This window comes from Crinia signifera, chromosome 3, assembly GCF_055691185.1.
Source record: "Crinia signifera chromosome 3, ASM5569118v1, whole genome shotgun sequence".
Lineage (NCBI taxonomy): Eukaryota > Metazoa > Chordata > Amphibia > Anura > Myobatrachidae > Crinia > Crinia signifera.
In genome coordinates, this window is record NC_139219.1 from 150,574,929 (window position 1) to 150,592,523 (window position 17,595).

Genomic DNA, 17,595 nt, shown 5'->3' on the forward strand with positions numbered 1-17,595 from the left:
TCTTAGAAAAATCACACTTCCTCTGTAGGTGCGAGAAAAAAAGATGTGTTCTATAGAAATCACTGTATCAAATTTTCTTTTTGGATCTCTTTGAACCATTAGATCCCAATACACATAACACTGAAATACATTGGGTTTCAAAATGAATGTCCAGCGCATTCTTCCATTCAATTAAGGGTGAGTATGCTACATAAGTTCAACATTACAGTGCTATTTAATATCTTGATTTGCATTATGTGGCACTTCTTTTTAATGGAAACCCTACATGTTAAGAAAAACCTACAAACAGTTCAAAGTGACATCTTTGTTATTCATGTAACTACCATAGGACAACCCTTGTCCAATGCCTTGTACTTCTCGAAACAAGGTGAATTTTTATGTAATATCCTGAAAACTCATTGCACTTTTTCATCCACATATTTTCTGGTTATTTGAGCACAGAACTGGAAGAACATATCAGAAGGAATATAAACAATTATGGAATAAAGACAGCACAAAAACCTCCCCCATAATGTAAGCTAATTGCACTTGTGGCACTGTTTGGCATAATGCAAACTTGGGGCACTGCAACATGACATAATGTATGTGCACTATATAGCATAATTTGAACTAGGGCACTACAGTGTGACATTAGATTAGCTTAGAGGACTAGCAGGATATTAACTGGTGGAGTAACATAGAGGGAGGCATATGAAATTGGGGAACTACATTGTGACTTAATGTTAATTGGTGGCACTAAATGGTGGCATAACATGAACCAGGGTATACATTTAACCATATAACTACTTTGTGGCATAAAATGAATAAGCACTTGTCAGGCCATACAAGTAAAAGGCAAAGAATTAGAATTAGGAATTAGGCTTTAATTAAAGGACTATTCTATATACAAACTATTTAAGAAAATGCAATACCTTACCAATAAATATAGACAGACAAATAGTTTAAAGTGAAAGAACCTTTTGCATTAAAATATATAATGAAATTGTTTGCAAGGTGAACATATACTTTAGCTAGTTTTTTTCTTAAATATAGCATTACATTCAGTATGTACTGTACCTTATGCCACTCCCCATCATCAACTCTTTGAGGAACCATTGTGGTTGTATCTCCACTGCCAAGGTCATATCTAAAGTGGGCCATCCCGTCTTTAATCTGGACAGTGGCAAAATCAGCATGGTTGATACGAGCCATGTAGAAAAGCAATCCTGTTTCTGCTTTAGTACGGAGTTCAAGTTCTATTGAAAGACTACAAACAGACAATGAATGTAAAAATAGATGATATACAAAAGCAAAAAAAATATATATTAAATGTTTTCCTCTAAGGATAATTTCACAAAAGCACAATAAAGCTTTGCAATGGCTATTAATGAAGCCAATAGACTTTACTACTTACGTATTTTTTACTTTTGTATCATCAAATTCAAGCGCCACGTGGCTGTTTCTGGAGAGCCCAAACTGCTTCCCACCTTTCACGATGTCTGGCCTTATATCAGCAGCACAGCCCTTCAAATAACAGCAAACACAATCTCCTTAGAATTCTATACATGGTGTAATTATTCTTTTTATTTAATTATTTCAAAATATTATACTTAAAATTCATGATTATATGTAGTTGCCCTATTTCTGTCACATTGCAGTTGCTTTCAACTGAGTGGGGGGCGGATACATATTTTATGGACCTGACTAGCCTATGGAATGCAGTCATGGCTGAGTAACAAAGACCTGATTTAGAGATGGATGCCCAAAGACGAAGTTGCTGTAAGAAAATATGCAAAGGAATCTGGAGACATCTTGAGTAAATAGATGCCTCCTCATGCCTATGTGATCTGCTGCTGCATCCAAAGATGCAGCTGCAAATCATCTGCCTGAACTTCAGCCATCTGTGTAACCATCAAATTACTCTGGATGGATGGGCTGGGTCTACCCATTCCTAGAAAAAGGAGATTTGCCCCCTTTCCTGCTCCGCCCACCATCATCTCTCCAAATGCTGGCAGCCTGTCAATAAGGTTATGGCTTGAAGGCAGTGTGTGTAGGGTGCAAGACACATTCTGCATGCATTCACTGCCACCCCTCTACAGGACACAAATATAATTATATACAACTGGGAACAGGCCCATTCTGGAAAAAGGGACTCCATGCTGTATTTTTCTTTGTTATTTTCTTGGTTTTCCCGTAATCAGGGCAGTAGAGAACCTGGTCGGGCCCATGGATTTCTACGGGGGTGTGTCCCAATCACACGAAGCGTGGCCTTACACCCTTAAAATAAAATATTAAACAATAGTAATTTAAGGGCCTCCCTGGCTACAATGCACCCCAGCACACAGAAGATTGTGCTTATTATTATTATTAATAATTATTATTATTATTTCTGTTTTAAAATGATAATAATGAATAGCTCATCAACAGCATGATGACATTTTTTAATAGCATATACCGTAATAATGCTTAAAATATAAACATAATTATGCATATTTAAGATCTGTGTGGTACACAATATAAGTGCAAATTCGTTTTTTTGGTAAGTATATAATTAGTGCCTGCATTTCTAGACAAAGGTGCTTCCACCTCTCAGTCATCTCCCAAGTGACTCCAACTACTGACATAATTGTAAGAGGTATGGATTCAAAAAAGCAAGCACAGCTAATTAAATGGTCACAGCTAGTGATGGAATGGAATGTGGAATAAATATAATAAACACACTGCAAATTTCTTTCCTAAGATCCACATCATTTATCTGTAGATATTCATTTTTGAATTGATTGAAAGCATACCAGTGACCTCTAAAGGGAAGAATATGTGTAAAGAAGTGGGTTATATTGTTAATTACGAGAAACAAGCAAATATGTGTCACATTAAGGTCAGCTTGTTACTTTCCTGGGGGAAGGTAGGCCACAAGATACTGTTTCAGATTGACATCTACTTTGTACTGTATGTCATGTAGAGATAATGCGAAGATAACGGCAATGGGTTCACATTGATTTTTATAATAAATACATTTTACAACAAAATTCGTGTTTTCCACTTACCCCTCTGGATGTATATAGAAATGTGAGGTATTGAATTGTGTACCATAAATGTTGTAACTAGTCTAGGTGACATATACAGTACACAAACATGTGGCAATCTGCTGGTAAGTGGGCATAGAGGTTAAGTCTCCTACATCTGAAAATACGATACCCGAAATCAAAAATAATTTGAGTGCGGCTGACATAGTGACACCTTTGCTTTCTGAGGGTGCAATGTGCACAAACGTTGGGCCTAATTCAGACCCCAGACCGTCATATTCGGTGGCAATAAAAGTCAGTTTAGTCTGACTTTTAATACCGAAGGGGAGACAATCATTGGATGTTCGGGGACCATCGACTTATTTCTATCCTCTTTGGGAACATGCGAGGGGATGTGTTCTCTTAAACATCACCTTGCATTCTAGCGAGGACATGCGGGAAGTGGTGGGGGCATTCGGCAGGGTGACGGGCTGCGCTGAGCTGATTGCCAGGTTGTAAATGTACAAAACCATAGCAAATAGGTCTGAATCAAGCTCTTTGTTTCATGCCCAAAATTATTTCAGTCATTGTATAAGATGACTCTCACGCTGTGTGTATTAGGTGTATTATGGAACATACTGTAAATGAAATATATGTTCAGACTTGGGTCCCATCCACAATATTTTAAATGATGCCATATAAATGTTCCAAAATACAGACAAATTCAAAATTAGAATTTCAGATAGAGGAGACTTAACTTGTATAAGATATATATTTCTTTCATGGAAATAGGGCTACTTGAAGGGTTGCAACAGTGACAGCAGGAATCCAGGGATCTGGTCCATTGGCATTTCATGTAGTGAATGGAATAGGCCCTGCAGTTGTCAGCCTGGCTGCAGTTTACTAATGATACTAGTTATGAGGTGGGATCATGCATGTGAGGTAAAACATTTCTAGAAAGAACAGAGGGTGGCTTGCTAGAAATCTCTCCCGCAGTGTAAGAAATCATCAGAAAAATATGTTTGCTTATAGATGTCTTCTTATAGGTGCGTATTTTATATCATAATGATCAAACTATTGGAAGAAACATTTGCCGACTGACACACTAGGATACAATTTCATTTCTTTTGCTACAGAAAACCCTGTAAGAGAATAATTGTAATTTGAGGTAGTCCATATGCTGCTCTCTGTTCACAGTATACAGGATTAAAAGACTGAAGGAAACAGGAATGATTAAGTTTCTATCTCTGAAAAGATAACACAGCCAAATGATAAAGAACCACGTTAAACAGGTGTGAGGTAATGGATACCGTTGTGGAATCAAGCTCGTCTGTGATATTGGCGCTCTTCACTTCAATGTTGTCAGGCTCCTATGGTGCAGCAAATAAGAGGCAAAGCAGTTGTTAGAATTGCCATACTTTGTAAGCCAAGTTCATGACAAGTTTAGCCAGTATACAAATAAAACACAATAGCGTTCTTTGTCGATACTATACGATAACAAGGTAAACTCAATCATATGTCACAGGTAAAGGAGATGCACATATGTTTTACATTAAAGTGACACTTTGTGAAATAAATGTACTTTTACTTATATTGGTAATTCATCTAATTGTACAGTATGCACTCAACCTGTTTTATCTGCTATTCTAATACTGTGTACAATGACCATTGATTATGTTTATTATGGGTAATATTTAGAATAAAGCTTTAGGTGCCTATTAATCATTTAGAACATAAGGAGGAATCTCCTTTTTTGTATGCTTTTAAAATGTTTAGTGTTCATTCTAGCACCCGCCATATTTGAAAACCCATGCAGTTCCTCCTCCCTGCCTGGAGTGTCGCTGTCTGCTGTAGTGCTTCTAGCACAGTGTGGTCAGTATATCAGCACTGATATGCAAACATGTGTTAGAAACGCCACAGCAGACAGCGACACCCCAGGCCGGGAAGAGGAACTGCATGGGTTTTCAAATATGGCGGGTGCTAGAATGAACACTAATGTTATTAAAATATCAAAAGAACCAATGGCATAACCTCAGTGGGTGCAAGGAATGCCATTGCTATGGGGCCCTGAGACTTCAGGGGGCCTGGTTCCAGGTTATAAAGAAGCATACCAATTTCCCAGAGTTGACTGCTAATCAATTGGGTCTAATCCTTTGGCGAATCTGAAATGTGTGACATAACATTTTCAGTGGGAGGTATGTGTAGTGGAAGTAATAATAGTAAGGGGGCACTGTGAACTAGGTAACTATTATGGGGCATACAAATAACATTGCTGCGGAGAGATGTCAACTGGCACCAAAGATTAATAGGCAACTAAACTGTTAAACTGTTATATTTGCAAAATCTACTGTTAGTGTATTATGTATTTTTTTTAAATAAACTTACACAAGTATAGAGAAAGAACACTTTTAAATGCATGTGCTTCCAAAGCAAATCTATCATTTGCAACACATACTGTATTCTAATTTATATCACTCTATTGTTGTTGCACTCATTTCTTGGCAGCCTCATGCAACACAGCGCACAGAATATAAATTGTGAATATTTCAACAGCTTGATGGCAACACTGATAATCAGTAAAAAGGGACCGGTAACAAAAAATAACAATACATTCATAAGGGATGCTTCAAAGAAATAAAATTACATAACTGAATTTTTCGTATGTTCATGTAGTGAAACAATTATTGCATACCCTTGGTTATAAACAGTATAACGATTTACATTTTTGGTTGTCATTCACCAAAGGAACGGCACAAATAAGGCCACTTTTTAGTGATTACATTTATGTATTTGAGAATTTCTACACACATACAGGCATAAAAAATACAATAAAGATATTATACTAAGAGACAAGTGTTCTCCGAACAATAGATTTGTTTTCTGATTAGATTTACTGGTGTCAAAATTCTGTTTGGTGTGTGTGTACATTTTACTCGTACTAGACAAAATTATTCTGGTTGTTAGGTTGACAGTAATTAGGTTGGCGGTCAATAGGTCAACCACTACTGGTCGACAGTTAAAAAGTTGACATGGTCAAAAGGTTGACATGCATGAGTTAGACATGGTTATGGTCTACACATGATAAGGTCGAGATGGGTTTTTCATGATTTGTTTCATTCATATAATTTGTTCATACGATCCTCGTGAACTACAATTGGGAACTGTAAATGTGGCAAGCGAAGTGAAGCAAGGCACACTGGCCAAAGCATGGAAAGCCATGATAGGGTATGTGTTACACAAATTAGGGGTCCATGTTGACACAATACACTGTGAAAACATTGACAACCTTTTTCATGTTGCCCATTCCCATGCAGAACTTTGCTTGTGTTGACCTTTTGACTATGTCAATCTAGTGCATGTTGATCTTGTTCTTGTGCCTCCCATTTCACTGTCGACCAAGAGCGGTTGACCTATTCACTGACAAATGTATTGTGAATTTACATGGAGATACAGTTATCCAAATTGAAGGAACCAATATCTAAGCTATTAAAAAACAAATACCAATGTTCTTCCACACCACACTTCATTAGCCAATGTCAACCCATAGGGAAGATGATGTAGTGATGGAGATACATGCAAAATCTGATTATCAATAAAGAACACACACTACACAATATAAGGAGATTTAGCCCAAGATTTTCTGTCTTGTCCGACTAAGCCGACTGTCAAAGGAACATGTTTGTGACCTAGATTTCTCAAGTTTATCACCAAAATGGTCGTTCCTACTGTATACATTATACTGTACAATAAAACAGGCTCGGCACCCATTTAATGGCCAACTGCTCCAATAATTAACTGTACAGTGTGTATCTAGGTTACGTAGAAGTTGAGGTTGTATAATATGAATAAAACACACAAGGAAGGAAATCTTCTCTAAAGGCTGTAAACCACATCCCAAGCTGACAGTGATGCAAGAGTGCCAATCATCACGTCAGTCAGTACGCTAATACCGATTCATACCGTATGCAATCAAACTACATAAACAGAAATGCAAAAGTGTAGTAAAAATACACTAAAAACAAAATAGCTACATTTTTAAGTTTATTCAGTTTACTACTGTATGGCAAATGTACTGCTGGTCTATAAAATTATATTATTGAACAGTTTTGTGGCTTTTTTCCAGTGAAACATTTAAATCTACTCTATCCTAATATAGGGTACAATAAATAAAATAAAATTTATGGGCAACAAAACATGATGTCCATATATAGACCTCCTTTAGATTACTCTTTGCAGATGTAACATTTGATATATTAGTAAGAATATAGTCCGGAGTAAATGATAATGGGCATAATGGGGCAATGGTTCTGCAACTAAAAGGACAAATAGGGCTTTAGTAGTAGCACATACACTGATATCCATCAATGCTAAGCGGAAAGTGGTGTAGCATCTACAGGTATGTTAAATTGTATGGGCAGCTCCATAATGTACAGACAAAAGATAATATGCATTGAAATATATACAGTATTTACATATATTTACTTTTTACTTATGGTTTTGGGTCAATTGGGTCAATTATAGGTAAAAAAAAATACTTACAGTAGATGAAGCAGGAGGTGAGCCAGTTGCACCAGACCCAGGAAGGACTAATGCCTGTGTGGCATTTTTGTCTGTATCTTCGTCATCATCCCGGTCTGGCAGCAGAGATTGGCACTGCCCAATATCGGCATTTTCAAAAGATACTGGCTGAGCAAAGTCCATCGGTCTATAGTAAAAAGAAAACTTATTTTCATTATGTTATTTAAATATGCAACTAAGGGGGTCATTCTGTAAGGTTTGGTAGCAGCAATAATTGATGCTTACAGAGCACCGATCGCCACCCCCCACCACTGAGTCCCCTTGGTACCATGCAAGGTGCTGTGTTCGCTAACACATCCCCTCACATGCATCCACTAGCAGGAGAAATTATTTGAAGGTCGCCATCTCAACTGACTTTTATCCCCTTTGTTGTCCTCCGACGTCAGCCTTTAATGTCAGCCACCCGCCCCCAGCAGGTATCAGCATGCCTGTGTTCCCATGGGAATGCCAAGTGCCATAAAATTCTGGGCAGCCCTCCCTCCTTGCAATGATTGGCCCGGCAAATGTGTAATTCACAAAAGCCGTTCGGTGCCATTGTCTGCACATGAGAAAATACGCGTTTGTTCATGCACAGACCCCCAAACATTGGAACGGGGATGAATTAGGCCCCTTTCGAGTGTTGCTGAATCAGACCCTTAGTTAGAAAGCTCTTTGGAATTAGATTATATCCTTTTAACACAAATTCATGCTTTATTATGGAATATCTTCATAGGAAGGGCTACTCCTCTATAAACAAGGTGAGATTTGTAATCCATTTCGTTCATAAGGCCTGAAGCCACTTTAAGGCAACATATGTTTTAGCCATTGACACATTTTAAGCTTTAGCTGATAGTGCTTACAGTCTCAGAGCTCTATAATATGGTATAACGCCTGTGTGAGACTTGTGCCAGGAAGTTAAGAACATAACAGAGCATAATTAATTCCACATTACTGCACTGTTCAAGCTTCTTTCTTCTGCACGCTCATCTAGACAGGCCATTTTGCTCATACTTGGAAACATTTTCCAGTATTTAAAGTAATACTGCTTTTTTTGGCTCCAATATTGATCTAGTCTTGTAAAGGAAGAAATAGCGTAGCGTTGATGTAAATGTGATGCTCTATAAACCACAAGGCTTGGACAGGTCATGTGTAAAATGTCATTACTTCGTGGTTTCCATTTTGTAATTGTACTTGGGGCCTTATTCTGGTCTGTGCGGCCGGAGCTGAATATGCGGCCAGGACCGTGCGTCCTAAACCCCGCCTTCCGTACGGATCGCTCACTCCGTCCGAATGCGGTAAGCCGCTGACCGCACGGAGCACGAGTGGATTTCTCATGTATACACCTCCTCCATCTCTGGGAACCTCCCCCATCATTCGATGGTCGCATACCATCGAATGCAGGACCGAGCGGTCAGGCAGCTCCCGCGAGCTCAGACCACTCGGGCATTTCTCCGTGCAAAAGCAGGGATCTGGGCGGGCAGCTGACATCCGGCAATGTCATATGTCCGCCCCCTACACGTGCGTCATGGCCGCATTACCATACGTACGCCCAGCGTTTTCATGGGAACGCATATGAAACGCGGGGCGTATGCATATGTTAATGAGGCCAAACATCCCTTCACGCCCCTCTCCTCCCCCTGTTCGTAGTGTAAACAATTCATGCGGAATTTGGACGTATGTCCCTTTCACACATGCGCAGACACAAAACATCGGCGGAACGAACGCACGCGGAAACATCCGCACCAACCAGAATAAGGGCCCTGGTGACAGACTTATCAGCCTAGTGCTGTGTGGAGACATAGATTGGCTGTATCTTTCAGTGTATAAGAAGGTGGTGGGTTTGGAATTTCTTTACTTGCTTAATTGCATGTATATATTATAGAATGTGTATTTTTGTCTGTCTCTGCTATATTGTTGATGTTCTCCTCATTCTAATTCATTTAATCTTTGTATATCCTTTCTTTCTTTTTCTTTTTGAACCTTATTTTCAGTAAGTGAATGTTGTTTGGTATGTTTTCAGTGTGGGGGTGTAGTGGTGCATTTTCCTATACTGATTTTCAGCACCCACCTGTGCTTTGCTATGGGGAGTATTTTTTAAAGTAGCTTTGGTGGCGGGCTCAAGTCTAAGAACATTGCCTGGCAGGAAAGAATGGCAGTACAGAAACCATAGGATAGGCTTATTTAATTAAATTAGAGCAAGAAGAACAGTAGGGTTTTGATCCTGCACAGGAACTCAAGGATATTCAGAGGTAAGTATTTTCATGGAGATGCGTCCAAAAATTTGATGTAAAACCAACTACCAAAGTGATTCCTCTTATAGGTGAATCCCCTTTTTTTGGATTGCATGTCCGTGTGTCATTCATAATCCGATATAGTGTTGTAACACGTTTAAACTCTGCATCCTTTTAAGTGATTAATCTAACAGTGGTTCTCAAACTTGGTCCTCAGGACCCCACACAGTTCACGTTTTCCAGGTCACCCGACAGGTGCGCTCATTACTGACTGACAAATTTTAAAAGATCCACAGGTGAAGCTAATTAGTTCCCTTGATTCTGTGAGGAGAAAAATAGTACGTTATTCTCAAAGTTTGTTTGAGTGAGAATGATACTTGGGCAAGTAACATTCTCACTCAAACAAACTTTGAGAATAACGTACTATATTTTGCACACGAAGTCTACAAATATAAAGTATCTGATTGTTTCAAAGGGCCGGGCCGCGTCATCAGCCGGCGCCGCAACCGTCACGTCGGGAGCCGCAGGACCACGCCGCACACGCCTCCGGTCCCTACTGGAACCACCAGGGATGTCAGCGCTAGGCCCCGTGGCACCCCCAGCCAGGTAGGAGGCATCCGCCAGGCGGGCGGGAGACCTTGCATGGATGGGGCATAGCAACGGTCAAGGGAGCACTATAGGGATGAAAGTAAAGAAAAAAAGGGACAGCAGAGTTAAAGGGGGCAGAGAGATAGGACTGCAGAGAGATAGGATTGAAGAGAGAGAAACAGAGAAATATTAGATTATGTGCAAATGCACGTGTACTTCACAGTATGCTGCAGAGCAGGTCTTGCCTTGTCAGCAGCTTTTCCGGACAGAGGAAGCTTCACATCTAGCATGTGAACTTTCTTACACTGTCTAATCCCTCCCACTGCTCTGATAGGCCTTGTGCCCATCCTGATTAACATATCACATGACCTTCCAAGTGTAACCTGGAGAACCCATCAGCGGTTTATGCTCCCTCACTGCTTACTCAGCATTCGTGATTCTTTTTTATAGCACATTTTTAGGTACTTCTGTACTTTCACGGCGCCAGCATGGCGCCGCGCGTCAGAGTCCCCTTGCGGGGCTCGCTTCGCTCGCCCATGCTGCGGGCACGGTGGCTCGCTACGCTAATTAAAATCAACTCCATGCCAACATGGATAGTGGAGGTATGAACTATCCATGTTGGCATGGCGTTAACTTAGTTTATTTTACTTAGTTAGTGGCGAGCGTAACCCGGAAGTACGCGCGGCGCCATGCTGGCGCCGTGAAAGTAAAGAAGTACCCATTTTTATTTGACAAATATATTGTAATATTTCATATATATGAAGTCTACAGATGTAAGACAATTATTATTATTATTATTATTATTATTATTATTGTATTTGAATTAACTGATGGCCACCCAGTATTATCTTTTTTATAATTTTTACTTACATATTATTAATAAAATAAAAATTGTTGTATCTTTGTTGACACGTGTATGTTCATCCATGGTGCTATTTAGTTTTATATAAAAAATAGCATGGTACTTCGATTTTTTTTCTTCCTCTATATTGCCATTTTAGCCTGTAGTGTAACCTAGCGTAGTGACACCAAAATGCCAGAAGTCTGCAGCTGAATCAATTTTATATGTTATTTAATTCATATTATTTTATTCGATTTAATTTATAATAAGCGCCTGAGTACCACTCTTTTTGGGAATGGAATGTTAGATTTTGTTGAGGCAGGTAAATGGTATGTATACTTACCAGACACCTGTTGTTAAGCCATCTTTACAGCATTATGGGCCCCTGGGCAAAGTAGTGCAGTGGGGCCTCTACCTTCACAACTGCTATCCTTTTCACACTTTTCCCTCCATCATGCAGCTTTTGCTCCACCATTGCGTACTTTTCTATTTCCTTCTTTCTTCTGATTTCTTCTCCTCAGTTTTTTGTCCATCACCATGGTGGCTCCTCTTTCAGCGCTCCTCAATGATAAAGTCAGGCGGCCTTACATTCAATGCGATCACTGAAAGAGGAGGACAGAATGCTGGCCCACACTAGCCAGCACTAACAATATTGCTGTTTTGTCCATCGTGGCTGTGACTCCGCTCTCAGCACTCCTCGCTGATAATGATCGGCTAGTGGACACCTGACATTCAGTGCGATCACTGAAAGAGGAGGACAGAATGCTGGCCCACACTAGCCAGCACTAACAATATTGCTGTTTTGTCCATCGTGGCTGTGATTCCGCTCTCAGCACTCCTCACTGATAATGATCGGCTAGTTGACGCCTGACATTCAGTGTGTCCACAAGAGGAAGAGGACAAGGTGAGGAGGGATGCCGGCCAACGCTGGCCAGTGCTAAAATGGTATTGCCGTAAGCAACGTTTCATTGTTGATTTTCCCTGTCTTAGGCTGCGCTGGGGCCCCTATGCTTGTGGGGCCCTCGGACAGTAGCCATCCCCCTGCCAGAGATGGCCCTGGTTTGTTGGGATTCTTGCTATTGATTGCCACTGGCCACCTGCCAGCCCTTTTTATGCATGCCGTATTTCATTTCTGTAGATTATTAAATCAAATTACCATTTTACAGTTTCTCTGCAATATTTACATTTCATTAACACTTATGTTAATTCACATTCTTTAAACTATGTCATGTTTATCTTACACTGCATTTATGAGAAGATTCCAGATACATCCATCAAAGGCTGGTATGCTCTTGAATAAAGTAAACTGTGCATCAGATGGAATGCCGCCTGCATACAGCTTTTTCACACTTATGGGATGATCGGAAGGCATTTTCAGTGTCTGACTTTTGTCCTCATCGACTTGCACTGTAAATATGCTGAAAGGAGATAGAATATAGACAAGCGTATTGCTTTTAGCGATTGAGCCACAATGGCATATTATAGCATATATTCATACACTCAATACAAAAAGGTTTCCTCCTGAAAATAGTTCTACAGGAAGATTACAACAAACTTAGATAGATTCTGTCTTATGATTGTCATTTTATGTTAATACAATAGCTCAGCATCCTGTTGCATAGTGTATTTCACCACGACAATGTAAAAAGAGATAAAATGTTCAGCTAATTATCCGATATATGCATTAAAGCTGTTTTTTTATGCTGATTCCATCTGTTTTGCGTACTGTATACTGCACTGTAGAAGAAAATGGCTTTAGTGTTGTACAGACTTTGCATTGTATTGCTAAGTAACAAAATGATGCTGTTTTAACCCAGCATGGGGGACACATCTGCTTGGATTTGAGCTGAATATTCACACTGTTGGAAACAAAAAATAGGTGTAAACTGGACATAAAATGTACCCAATTTACAGGTAAATTTAGAGCACGCTACAAATACTATTGTTCATGTTAGACAAGCAATGTAATTGCACTGTTCCCCATTCTACTAACATCGTTGTTTAGTTAAACAGAGACAGCAAGCTATTTTCTTCCTAAACTCCAGCAGATTGCTAGAATTAATTAGAAAAGCAGTGTTCTCTGACTGAAGTCACGTACTTTGTCAAGCATTCTAAATGAATATATGACTAAAATAGTTATCCTGGCAAGTTATATATACGGAACAGAACTACGATCATTACATTGTACAATGCCATTTATTTCAATATATCCCTGTAGAAAATCCATGTATAATAACTTCCACATGTACCAATAGGTACCCCATATACTGCAGTTTTAAAAAGTACTTCATCATTTTAAATCAAAAAAACATTTAATACTCTAGTAAAGAAAATGCGGTACTTATGTATTATCTGGGCTCCCATGTTAAATGCACCCCATTTTTCATACCCCTACTACCCAACTACGCATGGAGTTGATTTTATATAGTGTGGCGAGCGCAGCGAGCCACCGTGCCCGAAGCGTGGCGAGCGCAGCGTGCCCCACGAGGGGACGCGGTCTCATAAGAAAAACGGGAGCCCAGATATTACATACCGAAAATGCCATTTAAGAAACAAATGTTAAGGGCAATTTTCTTTTAAATGATTTGTCGCCAGCAGACTCTATTGAGGACGTCACATCAGCTCCGACTATGGGGCGGGTCCGATGGACGGGGTTTGCGCATGAGCGGATATGCACATGTTTCACTTTAGCCGGCCCATTTGCTCCAGGAGGTGCGGGAAAGGGGTGGAAGCAGGAGAACACCCAGCTTTTTATGAGCATGCCCATAAAAATGCTGGGAGTACCCTGCAGATGGATGATGTCCCATGACGTCAGCGCCTGCCATGAATTTGGCGATCTGCGTCCATAATAAAAGTCAGTCTAGACTGACTTTTATTAGCGAACGGGTGAAAAATCATTTGTTGGTGAGCGACCATCAAATGATTATTACCCCTGTGCGGCTGCATGCGAGGGGATGTGTTAGCGTACACATCCCCTCGCGTGTTAGAGAGGAGATTCAATTGGGGGTGTGGCGGCGTTTACCCGTTTCCTAGGCTGCGGACATACAGGGAAAGCCTAGATTGGCATGTTCACATTTTGATGTGGACACCCCAGGAAAGTGGTTAATACACATTTATACACAATAACATATTGATTGATCTCTTTAGTAGCACTACAGTATATGTATACAGTGTACGAAGTTATAGAGTGATACACATTATGTCATACTGTACTGTACTTGATAAAACAGTTGCAGCAGCTATAGCAGGTACATGTTTTTTTTCACATTTTTGTTGCGTTACTACATAGATCAATGACAGTTCTTGTTGCAATTTTCCAACAAATCAACACAAAGAAATGTGAAAACAACATACTGTAATCCAACCATTTGTCAAACTGAATCAGTAAGTAAATCACTCTTTACAACCCTGCTATATCCATACTAGTTTTTCCCTAATGTAGCCAACTTTCTTTACAAGTCACATTAATAGTTTATTGGCATCCACATGTGCAGTTTTCTGGTGTGTAAAATAATTGCAGCATAGATATAGCGCTGCAAAAATAGTTAGTGATTTCCAAACAAATACTGTCATAATGAGACTGTGTATGTCATAATGAAATGCTTCAGATGTACATCGTGTGATCACTGGCTGATCATCTCCTTCCATCTGAATTTGGAGCATTTTTTTAATGGCATTTGTAAGTGCATTTCTTAATTAAAGTAAATATTTAAGGACCATGTTACACAATGTCCTCACTTTGTAATTCACTCTGACTGTAGTCTTTAGAATTACAAGAAGAAATGGTTCTTATAAGATGATTATTTGACTCTTCTGGTACAGAGCAATCTACACAAATTTTTGGTTACTTCGTATGTATTACTCTAAAGGCCAACATACATTTAGAGTAACTGAGGCAGCAGCACCCCAGGAGTCCTTCCATCCGATTTGGCACCGGAATGACTTCATCAGGGGCGAGAGAAGTAGTTTGTAACAGAGTACAATTATGCGTAAACCATCAATTAGAAACAGGCTTATTTTGTGCTGTAATTATGCATAAAAGGTCCCAAGAGGTGGAATCAGTAAATATTGAAGGAAATCGCCCTAAATTTGATTAAAAATCAAAGATGGACAAAGCAAATCAAATCATGCAATAATGGTCCAAAGAAGTAGAATCAGTAAATATTGAAGACAATCGCCATACATTTGATAAAAAATCAGGCTGGATAAAGCAAATCAGATCAGGGGTTCACCACCGGTTTACAAATATTGGCCCCCAATAGCACAGGCAATCAATTATGGGGATCTAACCAATATGGAGTCAATAAGACCGGATGTGCACTCTAGGGATCCAGAACACAGAATCTGTGTTCTGGATCCCTAGAGTGCACATCCGGTTTTATTGACTCCATTTTGGCTAGATCCCCACAAAAGAGGCCTGTTTCTAATTTATGATTTACGCATAATTGTACTCTGTTACAAACTACTTCACTCGCCCCTGATGAAGTCATTCCGGTGACAAAACGCGTTGGGGTCGCTATACTTTTTGGAAATCTAAATTATTGCAAATTATTCATCAGTTGTATTACATTTTTATTAAATACCATTATTTTATCACATGTTTTGTATTTGTTGCTAGCGCACTCTGAAACTCTCTCTTTCCCTGATCTCTAAAACCCTTGGATCTCAGCTAACAGAGGATCCCTCAGAGGTGCTGCTATTGTTCTATTGAGCGCAGTTGGGGTCTTTTGTGTCTTTGTGTATATATATATATATATATATATATATATATATATATATATACACACACTCACTGTATGTTTGAATTTAAATTTGTCTGTATCAATTCTTACATATGCTGTTCTCTTCTCTTTGGACAGCCCTACAAAACCCTTTCAAGCCTTATAAATAGAAGATGATAATGGTAAAATAAAAAGGTGCCATGTTCACTCTTGCATGACCCATTCTATTGCTAATCTTGTTTAGCATTTTTATTATCTACTGATAGATTTCTCAACATACAGTAATTAGGACAAAGCCAGAAATGTATTATTGGGTTAATTATGCCACTTTCACACTGCAAACCCGGGTCCAACCCGGGTTTTACCATCCACCTCCAACCCGGTTCAGAGAGTTTTAATTGCACTTTTGACCTGTGTTATTGTGGGGTTGGCACCTATTCAATTATCCCAGGTCAGCCATTAAAACACCATGTATGTAATTTCAAATTAACTATTTTTTGGCTCAGAAAGATGACAAGTCAGAAGGGGACAAAAGGAGAGGGTAGGGCCAGCTCACAACATTGCAGCAATCATGGCTGACAGAGCACAAGGCTGGATCCCTGACTTCATGCTTGCTTCTACTTCAGCCAGTGAGAGCAATTTGAGGAGGAGGAGGATGCACTATTGGGCAGATAGGGCTTTTACCTGACAACAGTATCTGTGCAGGAGGCATTCTCTGATCCTGGCAGCCCCAATTTTATTTTTGTTGTGATCATGGATTTTCAGGTAGTTTTTCTTTAGAGCTTTCAGTTTGTTAACTACCTGCTGCTGAGTTCTGTGAAAGCCAGAGGACTCCAGCAATTGGGCAACATTTCTGTATACAGAATCTTTGACATTTCTTGTCAGCTGCCTGGCATTCTTTGCCTCACCCCTTAATCTCAGCAACTCTTTCACCTTTTCAAGACTCTAATTTGCTATGGCTGTGTCAGTGTGTGCAGGAAGTAAGCAAAATCCTCTCTGTACTCTTCTCTGCACTCTGCTGTCCAGGCACAGGCTCCTGATGTCATCAGACACACAATGACCAGCCAATAAACAGTTTACAATGAACCATGGGTTGAATAATGTGGGTTGGACCATGTAAGGGCCATTTTACCCAGATCCAAACCGTGTATAACACTGCTTACATCCCTGGTTGAAATGCCAGGTTGCTCAACCAGGGATATTTACAAGTGGTACAAAGAGTCCACCTGTACACCAGCTATTGAATGCAGAGTTTTGCAGTAATAAATGTATGTCAGGAAATGAATAGTGACATACTGTAGATCAGTGATTCTAGTGTTGGCAGTAGTCTCTAGGTACATTTTCCTTGTACTTACTTTCTTGATCTTTCTATTCGGATAGAATGTTCTTTGCCATCATGAAATTCTCCTTTCTCTGGCCTAATGGTTATGCGATGTAGCTCTTTGGGCCCCGGGACAGAAACCTCCAATCTTCCTTTTCTTAAAAAGACTGCATAGTAAACCTGAAAAGAAAATAATATAATAATAATGTTTTGCTGGTTTGTTAAAAGTGGTAGCAGCAATAATTCAGGACCTTATCCTCGCCTGTTCATAGAGAGAGGTTTTATTAATGAGCAAATCTTGCTATCTGAATATTATCAAAGCAACATACATGTACACTAACACCTTTGTTCT

The 17,595-nt window shown here is 39.6% G+C and overlaps 1 protein-coding gene across 1 annotated transcript in view; it reads right to left on the reverse strand.

The window, feature by feature from the left end:
- The window catches only part of LAMA2 (laminin subunit alpha 2), a 727,667-nt gene that overhangs the window by 43,276 nt on the left and 666,796 nt on the right, over nucleotides 1–17,595 (reverse strand). The window contains exons 54-59 of the mRNA XM_083176751.1: nucleotides 17,278–17,423; nucleotides 12,443–12,619; nucleotides 7,524–7,689; nucleotides 4,295–4,354; nucleotides 1,394–1,503; nucleotides 1,057–1,246 (exon numbers count right to left, since the gene is read on the reverse strand). Coding sequence (XP_083032877.1) covers nucleotides 1,057–1,246; nucleotides 1,394–1,503; nucleotides 4,295–4,354; nucleotides 7,524–7,689; nucleotides 12,443–12,619; nucleotides 17,278–17,423 — 849 coding nt within the window. The remainder of the gene's footprint in view (nucleotides 1–1,056; nucleotides 1,247–1,393; nucleotides 1,504–4,294; nucleotides 4,355–7,523; nucleotides 7,690–12,442; nucleotides 12,620–17,277; nucleotides 17,424–17,595) is intronic.